We start from the raw sequence: 15,943 nt of genomic DNA on the forward strand, positions 1-15,943 counted from the left end.
TTTTTTTTTTTTTTTTTTTTCCATTTATTTATTTTATTGCATTTTAGGTTTTGGGGTACATGTGAAGAACATGCAAAATTGTTGCATAGGAACACACGTGGCAGTGTGATTTGCTGCCTTCCTCCCCATCACCTACATCTGGCATTTCTCCCCTTGCTATCTCTCCCCAGCTTCCCACCCCCCACCGTCCCTCCCCTATTTCCCCCCAACTGACCCCAGTGTGTAGTGCTCCCCTCCCTGTGTCCATGTGTTCTCATTGTTTAACACCCGCCTATGAGTGAGAACATGCGGTGTTTGATCTTCTGGTCTTCTGTCAGTTTGCTGAGAATGATGGTTTCCAGGTTCATCCATGTCCCTACAAAGGACCCAAACTCATCGTTTTTGATGGCTGCATAATATTCCATGGTGTATATGTGCCACATTTTCCCTATCCAGTCTATCGTCGATGGGCATTTGGGTTGGTTCCAGGTCTTTGCTATTGTAAACAGTGCTGCAATGAACATTCGTGTACACGTGTCCTTATAGTAGAACGATTTGTAATCCTTTGGATATATACCCAGTAATGGGATTGCTGGGTCAAATGGAATTTCTATTTCTAGGTCCTTGAGGAATCGCCACACTGTCTTCCACAATGGTTGAACTAATTTACACTCCCACCAACAGTGCTTCTTAAAGAAAGGATTGGTTGGGTGTGGACAGTTGGTGGTGGTGTAGCTTTCTTGATATGCCAGTTTTCCAGACCTTGCCTTTCCAGGCCCATGTGCCACAGTGAGGGGAAATTACGGTAGCAGTCATTAGGCTGTAGGTAAAATTGTCAAGAGACAAGGGTTGTTAGTTTCCAACTCTCTTTTGTTGTTTTCAGAACTGCTCATCTCTTCCCCATCCTCTTGCACGGTCATGGTTCTGTTTTATGACCCAGTTATCTGATCCCCATTCCAGTCTCTGTCTCTCCTGCCCCTGCTAGTCTTTGGCTTCATGGAGCAGAGTGTCTTCCGTGCCTGTTGCTAGGAGCAATTGGCTAGCATAGTGATGGGCTAGCTTACTTGCTGCTGATGTGATGCTGCCTCTTGGAATAAACATAAAGACTTGGTTTTGCAAGTCTCTGATCTCTGGGGGTGGATACTTCGGGGCAGAAGTTGTTCAGAGTATAGAAGGTTTAGGATTGCCAGATTTAGCAAATAAAAATATAGGCTGCCTCATTAAATTTTGGATGTTAGATAAACAATGAATACTTTTTAAAAAAGTATAAGTATGTCCCAAATATTGCAGGGAACGTGCATTCTGTATTTTGTCTTGCAACCCCATGTCAGCTACTCATAAAATATGACATGCCATTTGCTCTAAGCTTAGTTGTTAGGCTTCGAAGAGGCTCAAAATCCACTCCATTCCAGATCTTTCAGTATGGATAATACCAAAAGTATTCCAGATATTTTACTGGGTCTGTGATTGCAGTGAGGAGAAATCACTTGGGCCGCCCTGGGCTGGAGCCTCCAATTCCTCACGCGCAGTTTCTCCTAGTGCCGCTGGGTGGTGCTGAACTCGTGGTTTTGGGCCTAGACCCGGTTTCCCTCTCGTTTTATGCTAATCATCTAGTAGGTGTTGGGGAGGGTGCTGTTCTTTTCATGTGCCTAGTGCTGCTGTAACTGACTTATTCAGACGAGTATGGCTTTGGTTCTGACAGAAATTAAAATGCCGTTTTGTAGGCCCTTGTTTCTATGTTTAAGATTTGAGTAGGTGGAGGTACTTTGCGAACATGTGAGCAAAAATGGGAAGCCGCAGTTTCCCAGAGACCCGGAGAGATGGAAATGAGCAGCACGTGGCCCGCCCCCCATGCCAGGCTCCGTCCTCCTGGGTGGACAGAGCTCTCCCTCCCTGCCCTCCCCGTTTCTTAGCTGGATGGGCCCTGGCCTTATGGGACATCTTGTCTCTGGCGTGGGGTCTGTTAGGAAGGTGTCACTTCCTGGCTCATTTGTGGGTGCTGCTTTCAGGCCTCAGTGGGGTGGCATTGAGTTGGCTTTTTCCCGTGTGATTCATTGGCACTCTGTTTGCTTTTCCATTGCATTTTGTTCAAAATTGCCTAGGTGCAAGGAAAAGCCCTCATATCACGTAATTTAAACAGCAGTAGAACTTGAGAGCTAATGGGAATGTTTATATCAATGTTAGTAGGAGATAATCCTATTTTCTCTTTCAAAGTTTAGTTTTGCGTCAAAAAAATCATATTTTTTTTCCTGAAATTAATTGGCCTTATTTCCTAATTCAGGTAGTTTTATGATTACTATGTCATAGAGTTTATCTGTGGATTAGCCATCTGTATCTTGGACTGACAAATTCAAGGAGAACTGCAAAGCTTTCATTTAAACTCAGTGTGTTTCTTGATAGTATTTTTTACCTGAGAGACATTGTGCAAATAAAACTCTATGGTGCTAAGCATGCTTGTTACAGATATTTTCTCTATATCCTTGACCTGTGAAAGTTTACCTTTTAAAAAATATATGTATTTATTTTATATTGCAATTTTTTTTTTTTTTTTGAGACAAAGAGTCTTGCTCTGTCACCCAGGCTGGAGTACAGTGGTATGATCTTGGCTCACTATAGCCTCTACCTCCCGGGTGTAATCAATTCTCCTGCCTCAGTCTCCCGAGTATCTGGGATTACAGGTGCCTGCCACCACGCCCAGCTGATTTTTTTATATTTTTAGTGGAGATGGGGTTTTGCCATGTTGGCCAGGCTGATCTCGAACTCCTGACCTTAGGTGATCCACCCGCCTCAGCCTCCTAAAGTGTGGGGATTACAGGTGTGAGCCACCATGCCTGGCCTATATTGCAGATGTTTTTATATTAAATTGGAACCTTTAACACTGAAGTCAGTTCTTGTATAGGACAGTCACATTTATATGTGGTGACGTCTTTTTGAGAGTGTTGTTTTATTTTCTTCCACTTGCTCACACATATAGGATTCTTTCGTAAGGATTACAGTTTAGTTATAGCTGTATTGCTTTTCACAGCATACGTATCTACTTTAGGCTTGTTAATTATTTTGACATCTGACCTAATTAAGTCAGCTTGATTTTCTGGGAATTCAAGCAGCACTCAGTATTTTAACTGAACTAAAAGAAGGAGGGGAAGAGAATCTTATCCTATGTCAAATGAACTTTGGTAATGACTGAAAAGAGAATGAATATGTTATGCCTCAACATAAAGTATTTTATACAGAGATAAACTAGAAACCAATTTGCTGGGGATTACAACATTTCAATATCTGCATTTCACTCTGGTTGATAAAAGAGATGGCCATGAATTCTTGAAAGTCTGTACCACAAATACTAATCTAAAATACAGCAACGTTGTGATATTCCAGTATGTGATTATTGATGTTCTATAGGGCTTTCAGAAAATGCCTGGAACTGTAAAGCAATTGGTGTTTGACTTGGTATAAATAGAACACTTTTCAACATCTTGTCATGCTGTGCCAGGGAGCCCTTTAATTACAAATGCTTTAAAAATTTTCTTAAAGTTTTTATAGAAACTTAGTGAAATGTTCCTATTCTGTTCAGTTGTGGTAAGAGCTTCTAACTATTGAGTGCTAAGTACTTTCTTTTTATAGATCAAAATTATAGACTCTTTTTTAAAAGGGGGAAGCTGCTTTAGTTTCAGAGAAATTTGAAAATTTCCTGCACCTCCTTTTTGGTTGTGAGTGTGACTAGGAGCCTAAGGGAGGGAGCTAGACATGTCTTTGCACAGAGGGGAGCAGTGAGAGAGAGTGTTGTCTCTATAAGGAAGGAAGGCCCTTTCTCTCCAGAGAGACACCCAAATTGGTGACTTAAAGGAAGAACTCTGGAAACCCACTAGGCCCTGGCTTCTGCTCCAGGATGTCACCTGTGTTTTATCTATACGGTTGCCTGTAGTCTTGCCAGGCATGTAGGGAATTAACAGTGATAGGCACTGGGTGAAATAAAAGGCAAATTACTCATAACTCTTAATGGTGAAGGAAGAGCCCCACTGAGACCATAATTAAACCTCACTCTTTTAAAGAATGTTATCTTTGATCCGGGGCAAGAGTTCCTTCAGATGAAAACAGAACACACACACACACTCACACACACACACACACACACACACACACACACCTCTCATCTAATAAAACAGAGTATGAATACTTCTTAAAAAGGAAGGGATAATGGGAAGGAACTGTCAAGCATCTGTGGACATGAGCTTGCTTGTTATTTAATTTGCATTTTCAATATATATTCTCAGTCCAAGCAATATTGTCCCCAAGGGGGCAAAATTGTTTTTTGGGGAATGGAAAACTTTTTTTTTGTATAAAGCACAGATTTTCATAAACAGATATGCAGTATGTCTGTGACAGTGAAATTTCATGGGGGCCGATTAGGAAAAAAATATCTAAAGAGGCTCCTGAAAGGAACAATCACATAAAAAAGGTTGAGGAACACTGATTTAAAGACATACCGTTTTCACATTGTAACATTTCTGAAATTAGAATGGATCTTAAAATGGATAGCATGTCATAGTTTAATTTTTTTCTTTCTTGGTAGAACTTAGATACTATAGAATGGTAGTCTTAGATTTGCTGAAAAACCCTGTGCTCCCAAGTACTGTGAGATAAGACTACCTTTATTGTTTGACCAGAGAAAGCTGACAGAAGGATCCCTCAAAAGCAGAAGATTCTTGAACATGTAAAAACTGAAGCTATCAATGTCCCCTATTTTGTTTTCTTTTACACACACACACACACACACACACACACACACACACACAATTTTTTTCCTTATTTCTTTTTCTAACTAAATGTTTTCATGGATGAAGTCAACATTGTACAGTTTTCTACGTCAGAAATGTCAGTTACCTGTAACTTCCCCTGTGACCCGGTCTGAATGGATTTCTGATTCAGCTTTTCCTCCTTGTTGCAGTTGCTCACCCTCATCCCAACCCCCTTCAGCCACCCTTGCTTCTCTGCCCCGGCCCTCCATCTCATCTCTCTTGCGTCCACCTCTGTCTTCTCCAGTCCAGCCAGTAATGCTGCTGCCAGACCCATTTGCTTTTACCACATCACTTTCTTGCCCCCAAATCTATGGCAGCTTCATTTTGCCCTTTCCATTGTTTAAAGAAAAATAGAGTTTTACATGATAGCAGTTATGTCTATTAGCTGTTGATAATATCGCATTTGAATGCAGAGCAGTTTCTGGGCAAGGTTTGAATTTTTTTTTTTTGTGGGAGCATTTGCTAGACTTTATATTTCTTATTCTGTTTCCCTCTTTTACAGCTGGCCTTGGAAGAACAGGGACATTGATAGCCTGTTATGTAATGAAACACTACAGGTTTACACATGGTGAAATAATTGCTTGGATTAGAATATGCCGGCCAGGCTCTATTATAGGACCCCAACAGCACTTCCTGGAAGAGTAAGTATATTGTCCCCATTACCACATTACATCCTGTCCCTGATCCTTTCCACCTCTTGTTCCCCTGGTTGTGGACCACATCAGCCTGTGGTTATAAATGGCTGCATTATTAAGAGAAATGTGTGCCTCTAATAGAATATTGTTGATTTGACAGCTAATGCGTTCTAACTTTGTACCTTTTATATCTCTTAGATCAGGTGAGAGGGAGAAGAAAATCACAGAGCCATCTCTGCCTACCCTTTTTCTGTCATTTTCTATGTGTGATCTGGCTACAGTGCAATTTTCTTATGTCATCCCACTTGGCACTTTTCATTCTTTTCTTTTGTTTGCCTGTCTTCAAGTATAATGGAAAAAAAAACCACAATTAAGGTCACTCAGTGATTTCGCTAAGACTGCTGCTTTCCTGACAACTAACTAAACTGCTAATGTAGGTACAACTTATAAATACACCCAAGAAGTTACCAGAGAAGAAAAAGGGAGGAGCACTGGGTTTTAGTTCTGGCTCTGCCACTAACTAGCTTTATGACCATTATTTAGAATAATTATTCATTCATTCATTCATTCACATACCCATTCATTAGCTTTTTGTCCAGCCTCAGCTCAAGAGATGGAGAGATTTAACCTGTAGGACACAATCCTTTCTTCTTAGAATGTTAGAACTTACCTCAGTGTACTCATTAATAAAATGAGAAGATGAAATTAGTACTGGTTGGTCTAGGTCCAGCTCTAACATATTATCCAGTAGTGATATCTTTTACTGAAACTTCATCTTTTTCTTTTTATGCTGGGTTCACTCTATTTTATATTAACTTTAATTTTTTAAATTTTTTTGTAGAGACGGGGGTCTCACTATGTTGCCCAGGCTGGTTTTGAACTCCTGGGCTCAAGCAATCCTCCTACCTCGAGTTCCCGAAGTGCGGGGATTACAGGTGTGAGCCGCTATGACCGGCCCATGGCTCTCTTTTAAATAGCATTCTTTTTCCTTTCCAATTTAAATGTAGTTATTCCTTTCCAATTTAAATAATCATGATCACGTGTGAATTCATAAAGAAATGATAATGAATTTCATAGAAAGATACCATAAGTAAACTCTTAGCATCTGAAATGATGAAGAGGATTTGAGCCTGCTGAGGAATTATTTAGTTGCCAATCCTAGAGGTAATAACTGATTAAGAAGTGCTAAAAAATGAACAGTTATACTTTAGCTTAGAAGAATGATGCAGAAGTATAATGAATGCATTAGAAAAAATTATTAAAGTTGAATAAATGGTCTTAGGGTTAAAAAAACCAAATACTACTAAGCCTAGTTTTTTAAGCCATTTAATCAATCTCTTAAAATTACTGCCTGTCAGCCACTTTAGGCTAAAGAAAGGCTTTTAAATTTATAGATACTTAAGCTGTATATAAAGAACTCTCAAAACTCAAGAAAACAACTTCATATCAAATAGGTAAATGATTTGAACAGAAACTTTTCCACGATGATATAAAGATGGTGAATATTCCTCATGATCATAAACACTGAGTTCCTAAACAAACATTGCATATCAAATTCAGCTATATAAAAAAGATAGTACATCATCACCCTCATGGCCCAATATTAGAAAATCAGTACAATTCACCACCACATTAACACAAAAAGGAGAAAAATTATATGATTATCTCAATGGAGGTACAAAATTTGAAAAAGTTTAGTACCCATTTTTAATAGAAACTTTCAATAAACTAGAAATAGAAGAAAATTTCCTCATTCAGATAAAAATAATCTATGAAAACTCTACAGCTATAATTATATTTAATGGTGATGCTTTTCCTGTAAGATCAGGAACAAAACAAGGGTGTCTACTCTCACTACTTCTAATATACTGGAAATCTTAACGAGTGCAATAAAAAAAAAAAAAAGAAAGAAACCTTAGAACTAAAAAGTGAAATTAGTAAGGTTGCAGGATACAAAGTCAATGTTTAAAAATTTTTAGAAAAATTTTAAAAATCTGCTAATTAAAAGACATGCAGTATATATATGACAAAAGACTTTACACATATATTAAAAACTATAAATAAACAATTTTAAAAACTAATTTTTTTAAATAGGCAAAAGACTTGGCCAGATATCTCATAAAAGGTAATATACGTATATGAAAAGATGTCCAACATTGTTACTTTGAAGTTAACAAATGTATCTTAAGCGGTACACAGAAAGCATTACCTGTAACTGAGTTGAAATTGTGAACTTCTCTTCAAGTAAGACACTATTAAGAGAGTGAAAATGAAAAGCACAAGAGTAGCAGAATATTTGCATCGCATATAATGGGCACTGTACTTGTATCCAGGATACTTAGACTCCTACAAATTAGCAACAGAAAGACAATCTGATAAAAAACGTGTAAGAAACACCAAAAGGTAGAAGAGAATGTACAAATGGCCAATGAACATATGAAAAGCGATTCAACCTCATTAGCTATTTCATAGTTTTTGGTACACCTATCTTTTGGAGATATACCTGTGAATGGAATAATTGGGTATGTGTTCATTCAGCATTAGAATTATTAAACAGTTTTCCAAAGTAGATATGCCTGTTTATGTTCTCATCAGCAATGGTTTGTCAGCCTCCCTTTTAAACTTAAGCCGTTAGATGTTTTTAAGTGGTAACTTGCTTTATAGTTTTAATTTGTTTTTTCTTGATGACTAATGTTGATCTTCGTATATTCTAGATATTAGTCCTTTGTCAGATAAGCATTTTTCATTTTTTTTTTCAATCTATAACTTGTCTTTTCATCCTCTTAATAGGGTCTTTTACAGAATAAAAGTTTTAAATTTTGATGAAATCCCTTTTATTACTTTTTTCTTTTTGATATTGTCTAAGACTCTTTGTTTAGCCCTGGGCTCAATGATTTCTCATATTTTTTTCTGAAAAGTTTATAGTTTTACATTCACATTTAAGTCTGTGATGGATTTTGAGATTTTTTTTTTATTTCATAAGGTGTGAGACTTAGGTCGTTTCCTTTTTTTTTTGGCCTATGGATGTCCAGTTGCTTCAGTACCATTTTTGCTGAAAAGTCAATTTCTCCCCTGAATTATTTCTACAGCAGCATCAGAAATTATTTGGATATGTTTGTGTTGCTCGATTTCTTTGTTCTCTATTCTGTTCCATTGATCTATGTGTCTCTCCTTCCTTCAATACTGCACTCTCTTGATTACTGAACCTATATGGTGAGCCTGACATTGAAAGAGTGATTCCTTCTGCTTTCTCCTTCTTTAACAAAATATTCTTAGCAATTCCACTTTCTTTTCCTTTTCATATAAATTTTAGAATAAGCCTGTCTATATCTACAGATAATGTTGCTGGGATTTTGACAGGAAGTATGTTAATCCTCTATATCAATTTGGGGAGAATTGAAATCTTTACTATTGTTGAGTCTTCTAATCCATAACTGTAATATGTCTTTCCATTTATTTAGTCCTTCTTTGATTTCTTTCATCAGCATCGTGTAGTTTTCTGGATGCAAGTCCTTTTTTTTTCTGTTAGATTTACACCGAAGTACTTTTTTTTTTAAGTAATTATAAATGGTATTTATATTTTTAATTTTGATGTCCACATGTTCATTGCTAGTATGTAGCAATACAATGGGTTTTTCTATGTTTATTTTGTTTCCCGAAACCTAGGGGTTTTGTGTGCATGTATGTGTATGTATGTACAAGTTCTTGGGGATTGCTTTTTCATCCACAAATAGGACATTTTTATTTTCTTTCTAATATGTATACCTTATATTTCCTTTTCTTCCCTGGTTGGACAGGCTAAAACTTCCAGCACTGTGATAAGAGTGATAAGTGCAGACATCCTTGTCGTGCTCCCAATCTTGAGAGGAAAGCATCTAGGCATTCACCTGGATTAAGTATGTTAATTGAGGTTTTCTATAGATGTTCTTTATTAAGTTGAGGCAGTTCCCCTCTATTTCTATGTTTCTGAGAGTTTTTATCATGAATGGGTGTTGAGTCTTGTCAAATACTTCTTCTGCATTGATTGATATAATCATATGATTTTCTTCTTTACACTGTTAATATGTTAGATTACATCAACTGTTTTTTATATATCAAAGGAAGCTTATGTCCCTGGAATAAACCCCACCTGGTCGTGGTGTGTAATTCTTTTTATATGTTGCTGAATTCTGCGTGTTAAAAATTTGTATGTCCATATTCATAAGTAGCATTGGTTTGTAGTTTTCTTTTTTTGTACTGTTTTGTTTGGGTTTTGTGTCAGGATAATACTAGCTTCATGAAATGAATTGGGAATCGTTCCCTATTCTGTTTGTTGGAAGAAATTGTGAAAACTGTGTGAATTCTTAAAATGCTTGATAGAATTCTCCAGTGAATTTATCTGGACCTGAGGATTTCTTTTTTGGGAGTTTTAAAATTATGAATTCAATTTCCTTAATAGATATAAGGCAATTCAAGTAATCCATTTCATATTGGGTGAGTTATGGTGGTTTGTTTTTTGAGGAATTAGTCCATTTCATGTAAACTGTCAAATTTACATTTGTAGAGGGTTTTTTTTTTTTTTTTTTCATTATTCCTTTATGTTTGCAGGGTCTGTAGTGATTTTCTTGGCTTCATTTCTGATGTTAGTAATTTGTGTATTTTTTTCCCCTTTGTCAGTATCTCAAGAAGTTTGACAATTTTATTGATCTTTTCAAAGAATCAGCTCTTTGTTTCATTGATTTTTCTCCTTATATTTTCGTTTGCTTTTAATTTCATTGATTCATGTTTTTGTATTTATTATTTCCTTCTGCTTACTCTGGGTTTATTTTGCTCTTCTCTTTATAGGATCTCGAAGTGGGAGCTTAGATTATTGATTTAAGACTTTAATTCTTTTCTGATGTTTGCATTTAGTGCTACACATTTCTCTCTTAGCTTTGTCCCACAAATTTTGATATGTTTTATTTTCATTTTCATTCAGTTTCAATGTGTTTTTTGATTTCTCTGAGGCAGCTTTTTGATCTATGGATTATTTTGAAGTGTGTTGTTTAGTTTCCAAGCATTCAGAGACTAACCCTTACCTTACTTATCTTTCTGTTACTTGATTTTTAATTTGATTCCATTGTGGTCAGATAACACACTCTGCATGAATTCAATTCTTTTAAATAGTTGAGGTTGTTTTATGTCCTACAATATGTTCTATCTTGGCATATGTTCCATGGTTACTTGAAAAGAATGTATATTCTACTGTCGTTGAATGCAGTGTTACATAAATATACCAATTTGATTCTCTTGGTAGATGGTGTTGCTGAATCATTGAATCCTTGCTGATTGTCTCTCTAGTTCTTTCAATCAGAGACATTTTGCAGGGTCCAACTGTAATTGTGAATTTGTCTATTTTTCCTTTTGATTCTATCAATCTTTGCTATATATACTTGCAGCTCTGTAACTTGGTATATATGTTTAGGATTGCTATTTTTTCTTGATGGATTAACTCTTTTATCATTATATTATGTACCTGTCTATCTCTAAAGTCTTACAGTTCTCTGATATTAATATAGCCACTCCTGGTTTTCCTTGATTAATGTTTGCATGCTATTTCTTTTTATATCCTTTGATTTTCAACTTGCTTAGGTTATTTTCTTTGATGTGAGTTTCTTATAGACAGCATACAGTTGAGGCTTGGTTTTAAATCCACTCAGTCAATTTCTGCTTTTAACTGTTGTATTTAGACCATTACATTTCATGTAATTATTGATATGTTGGGGCTTACTTGTCATTTTATTTTTTTGTATTCTGTTTATTCTCTCTGTTTTTTGTTTCTGTTTTCTCTTTTTCTGTCTTCCTGTGTATTGAATATTTTTTTAAAACCCCATTTTATCTACAGTGGTTTTGAGCATATCTCTTTGTGTGTGTGTGTGTGTGTGTGTGTGTGTGTGTGTGTGTGTGTTTTAAATATATAAATAAAAATTTATCACAGTTTAAAATGTTGTCATTTTACCAGTTTGGGTGAGATATAAAAATGTTTCCTTTCTTTATGTCCCTTTACCTTCTTCGTTGATAACTGTCTTATTTTATCAATGAATACTGAGAACCACAGCAAACAGTGTTATAATTTTTCCTCAACTGTCAAACATCGTTTAGACACTTAAGAAGAAAGAGTGTATCATATTTACCCATATTATTGGTTATGGGGATCTTCCTTCCTTCCTAGTGTCTACAATTCCTTCTTTTCTTATTTCCTTTCTGTTCTGAGGACTTCCTTTAGTGATTCTTTCAGAGTAGATTTGCTGGCAACAAATCCTTTTCGTTTTCTTTCATCTGAGAATGTTTCAATTTCTCTTTCACGTTTGAAAGATATTTCACCAGATTCTGGCCTCTATGGGTTGACAGTTTCTTTCTTTCATTTGATAATTGTGCCACTTTCTTCTGTCCTCCATGATTTCTCATGAGAATCTGCTGCCATTTGAAATGTCCTGCTCCCATAAGAATGACATCATTTCTTTCTCATTGCTTTCAATATTTTTTTCTCTGTCTGTAGTTTTCAGTATTTTGGCAGTGCGTCTAGGTGTGGATTTCATTGGAATTACCCTTTATGAGGTTTACTCAGCTTCTTGAATGTTTAGGTTTGTGTCTTGTCAAATTTGAAGGTTTTCAGCTATTGTTTATTAAGTGCTTTCTCAGCCTTGTCCTCGTTCTCCTCTCCTGGAACTCTGTTGACATGGGTGTTTGTTTTTTTGTTATAGTCCCACAGCTCTCTGGGACTCTCTTCATCATTTTATTTTTAGTTTATTTTCTCTTAGTTGTTCAGATTGGGTAGTTTCTATTATTCTGTCTTCCACTTCACAAATTCTCTCTTCTCTCCATTCTGCCATTTAACCTACTCACTGAATTTTACATTTTGGTTATTTACTATCCTAAACTTTCTATTTGGTTCTTCTTTATTTCTTTGCTGAAACTTCCTATTTTGTCAGTTGTTTCATGTGTCTTTATAGTTGTTTGTTATCATGGCTACTTTTAAATCTTTGTCAAATTATTGTAACATCTCTTATCTTGGTGTTGGCATTTAGCAATCATCTCTTTTCATTCATTCAATGTCAATGTCAGAAAATGTCAACCTGGACATTTTCCTAGTTATGTTGTGCGACCCTGGATCTTACTTAAACCCACTGTTGTATCTGGCTTCTTACACTGCTTCAGAAGGGGAAGGTGGTGGCAGTTGGGTTGGGGGGCAGGGGGGTGCCATGTTGCTGCTGCCAGGTGGAGGCAGAAATCTGGATTCTGCACTCAGCGTCTGTTGATGTCCAAGGTTAAGGAGCTTCCTGTTGCTGGTGGATGGAAGTGGGAGTTCTGGCTTCCCCATCTGGTCTGCACTGACACTGTGATAGGTGTCACGTTACTGAAGGGTGTTGGTGAAAGTCTTCACTTTCCACTAGGCCCCCTGTGACACCACTCCAGCTGATAGGGGAGGGTTGCTGGTCACTGTTGGTTGAGGTGGACTTCCAGGTTCCATCCACCGTAATACCTTAGTGATGACTGGGGCCGAAATTGGGGGATCTTATTACCTGACTCCCAACTTAGCCTTCTTTGATACTTCTCTGATGAGTGACTGATGAAGGATATAGGGGTGCCTGCCTACACAGCCTGGCAGAGTGGAAATCTAGCATCTTCTCTTCAGTCCTTGCTGGCTGACAGGGTTAGGGCCACAGATTTTTTTTCTGTGGGGTTTGGCTGGAGACAGTTGTTGTTGAAACATTTTCTCTCTTACTAGGATAACCTTTTCCTGTTCCTTTGACTAGAGAGAGCAGGCTTTTATTGGAGCTTTAAAAAAATCAGCTCTGGGCTGGGTGTGTTGGCTCACGCCTGTAATCCCAGCACTTTAGGAGGCCGAGGCTGGTGGATCACACGAGGTCAAGAGTTCTAGACCAGCCTGGCCAACATGGTAAAACCTCGTCTCTGCTAAAAGTACAAAAATTAGCTGGGCATGGTATCATGTGCCTGTAATCCCAGCTACTTCGGAGGCTGAGGCAATTAATTGAACCCAGGAGGTGGAGGTTGCAATGAGCCAAGATCACCCCACCATGCTCCAGCCTGGGAGACAGAGTAAGACTCCATCTCAAAAAATAAAACACACACACACACACACACACACACACACACACACACCACCCCACCAAAAGTCAGCTTTGTTGGAATTTTTGGATTATTATCTTCTTCACCCCTAAGACTGGGCAATATAAGGCAAAAAGAAAACCCAGGGAGCTCACCACCACTTCGTTACTTAGGTCTCAAGGTTCCAACAAATATGCCTTTTTGCTTTCTGTTTTTCAGGTTCTTGTTATGTTTCTGTAAAAAAAAAAAAATAAATAAATAAACATATATATATATATATATATGTATATATACACATTTATATATATGATTTTAAATTTTGCTTATTGGGAATAATACTCCAAATTAGAAAGTATGATGAATAAGAGAGTATAGAGGAGTCGTGTGACTTAAGTGTTATTTAAGGAAGCTTGGGTTGCAACAATGTGTAAGATGAATTGGGTGGTTGGAGATTGGAATCAGAGAGGCTAAAAAGGAGACTATTATCATCCATTTCAGGGAGACAGGGACTTAACAAAAGAGGACAGAAGTTGGACTGCAGAGTTAGAGATGGGTATCAGGGACATTTCAAGAAAAAAAATACAAGGCTTTGAAGACTAATGATCAGAGAGACGTAGAGTATGAAGTCAATGATGACGCAAAAGCATGAATAAGTAACGTGTTCATTAAGCAAGAAATAAGAGGGTAAAATCGTTCTCTGTTAGGTTTTCACCTGTCAAAAATGATTGAACAAGGTAAAATGATTGTATTCTTTTGAAGGTGAAAAGTTAATCAGTGCCTTTTAGATAATGTTAATTCCAGATCTCTGACTGTAGAAAGGCTGGTTTGTCATATCCTCCTAGTCCTTGAGGACCAAAATATGTCCAGGTGTTTGAGTGCTGTATCTTAAACAAGCAGTCCTCTTATTCACTAGCAGTAAGAGAGATGTTTATTAGCATCCTTTTGAGTTGTTGATGAATTTACGTATTGCCCGACCTCTCCTTTGTTACAGTCTGAAACTTTATATTTAAACTTTTAAAGGATTTAAATAAAGCTCTCTATTTGCAAAACAACTAGCAGGTGTTTTTCTTCTATTTAAAGCTGAAGTTCTTAAACCAAAAATACCATTCTGAACCCCAGATGTGTCTTCTATCAAACATCTTCAAGGTTCTTAAAATGATGTAAAAATACATCTTTTGTTATTGAGCCAACTTTGGACTCAGTCTTCTCAGAGACAACCTTTAGAAGTATAGAGGTGGAGTCAGGCTGCTTTTACAATTTGGTTGATTCTATTTATTGAAGATTTACTGTGTGACTGTTCCCCTGACCTTGGATACCATTATCTGTGGGGGATCATTATCTATCTGTGAGGATCCCCTGACCTCAGGGATCATGTTCTGTTAAAGCCTTTGTTCATTATAAAGGGATCACTGAGGGACTAGTTTTGGGGTCCCATGGGGATTTTCTGCTCACAGAGATCCTTTACTTATGGGCCCAATATGGCATTGTTTTTATTTTATATTTCTTCCTAAAACAGAGAGAACTCACATATAGCCTAAATCTGGCTCCTACAGGAAGTTTTGTCTCTGTAAAGCAGAGCTTCCATTTTGAACAAGGTTATCCTTAAGCAGCACAATATTATGGTTGAACTCTTTTTCATTCTTAAATCCATAAATCAAAAATTCCCTTGTTCTACTTCATTACCATAGGTGTTTTCGTCAGCTTCTACTGAGTTGGATATTTGCAGCATTCTAACTTTGCTGCAAGCCTTTCATTGTCTTCAGTGATTCTCAAACATGAAAGTGCCTAGGAATCATTTGGGGATCTTGTTCAGTGCAGTTTCTGATTCGGCAGGTCTGAGGTGAGACCTGAGAATCAGCATTTCTAATAAGCTCCCAGGTGATGCGATGCTGCTGGTCTTTGAACCACATTCAGTAACAAGGGTGTTTGGCCCATCCTTACTCTGTAGATATCAACTTAGGCTGTGTCTTAATTTGGTGCTGATAGCTATTGGACTGAGCTAGATCAGAAATTAATGATTCAACCATTGCTTTTTAATTTCAGGAATTACCAAAAATAAGATGAGAAACATCTGTTTAGAAAATGGAAAAATGCTTGAAAAAGTCTAACAATAATGGTTTGTGTTTTAGATGAGATTGACTTCTACCATTTCCTTTTTTTAAAAAAAAGTATTTTAAAAATTTCAATAGCTTTTGGGATACAAGTGGATTTTGGTAACATGTTGTATAGTATGAACTCCAAGATTTTAGTTCACCCATCAACTGAGTAGTGTCCATTGTACCCAATATGTAGTTTTAAAATCTCTCTTGCCCCCCACCCCACCTTCTGTGAGTCTTCATAGTCCATTATATCACTCTGTATGTCTTTGCATGCCTGTACTATTTCTTTTTATGGTTTTCTTTTAGATACATGCAGTAGGTCAAGGAATATAGGCTAAACTTT

The 15,943-nt window shown here is 37.0% G+C and overlaps 1 protein-coding gene across 9 annotated transcripts in view; it reads left to right on the forward strand.

Annotated features, from left to right (window-relative positions):
• Positions 1 to 15,943, forward strand: part of CDC14A (cell division cycle 14A) — a 183,884-nt gene that overhangs the window by 112,521 nt on the left and 55,420 nt on the right. For all 9 annotated transcript variants that reach the window (XM_032262938.1, XM_032262945.1, XM_032262941.1 and 6 more), the window contains one exon: positions 5,281 to 5,419. In XM_032262938.1, coding sequence (XP_032118829.1) covers positions 5,281 to 5,419 — 139 coding nt within the window. The remainder of the gene's footprint in view (positions 1 to 5,280; positions 5,420 to 15,943) is intronic.

Source organism: Sapajus apella, unplaced genomic scaffold (genome assembly GCF_009761245.1).
Source record: "Sapajus apella isolate SASKATOON/1434 unplaced genomic scaffold, GSC_monkey_1.0 scaffold133, whole genome shotgun sequence".
Lineage (NCBI taxonomy): Eukaryota > Metazoa > Chordata > Mammalia > Primates > Cebidae > Sapajus > Sapajus apella.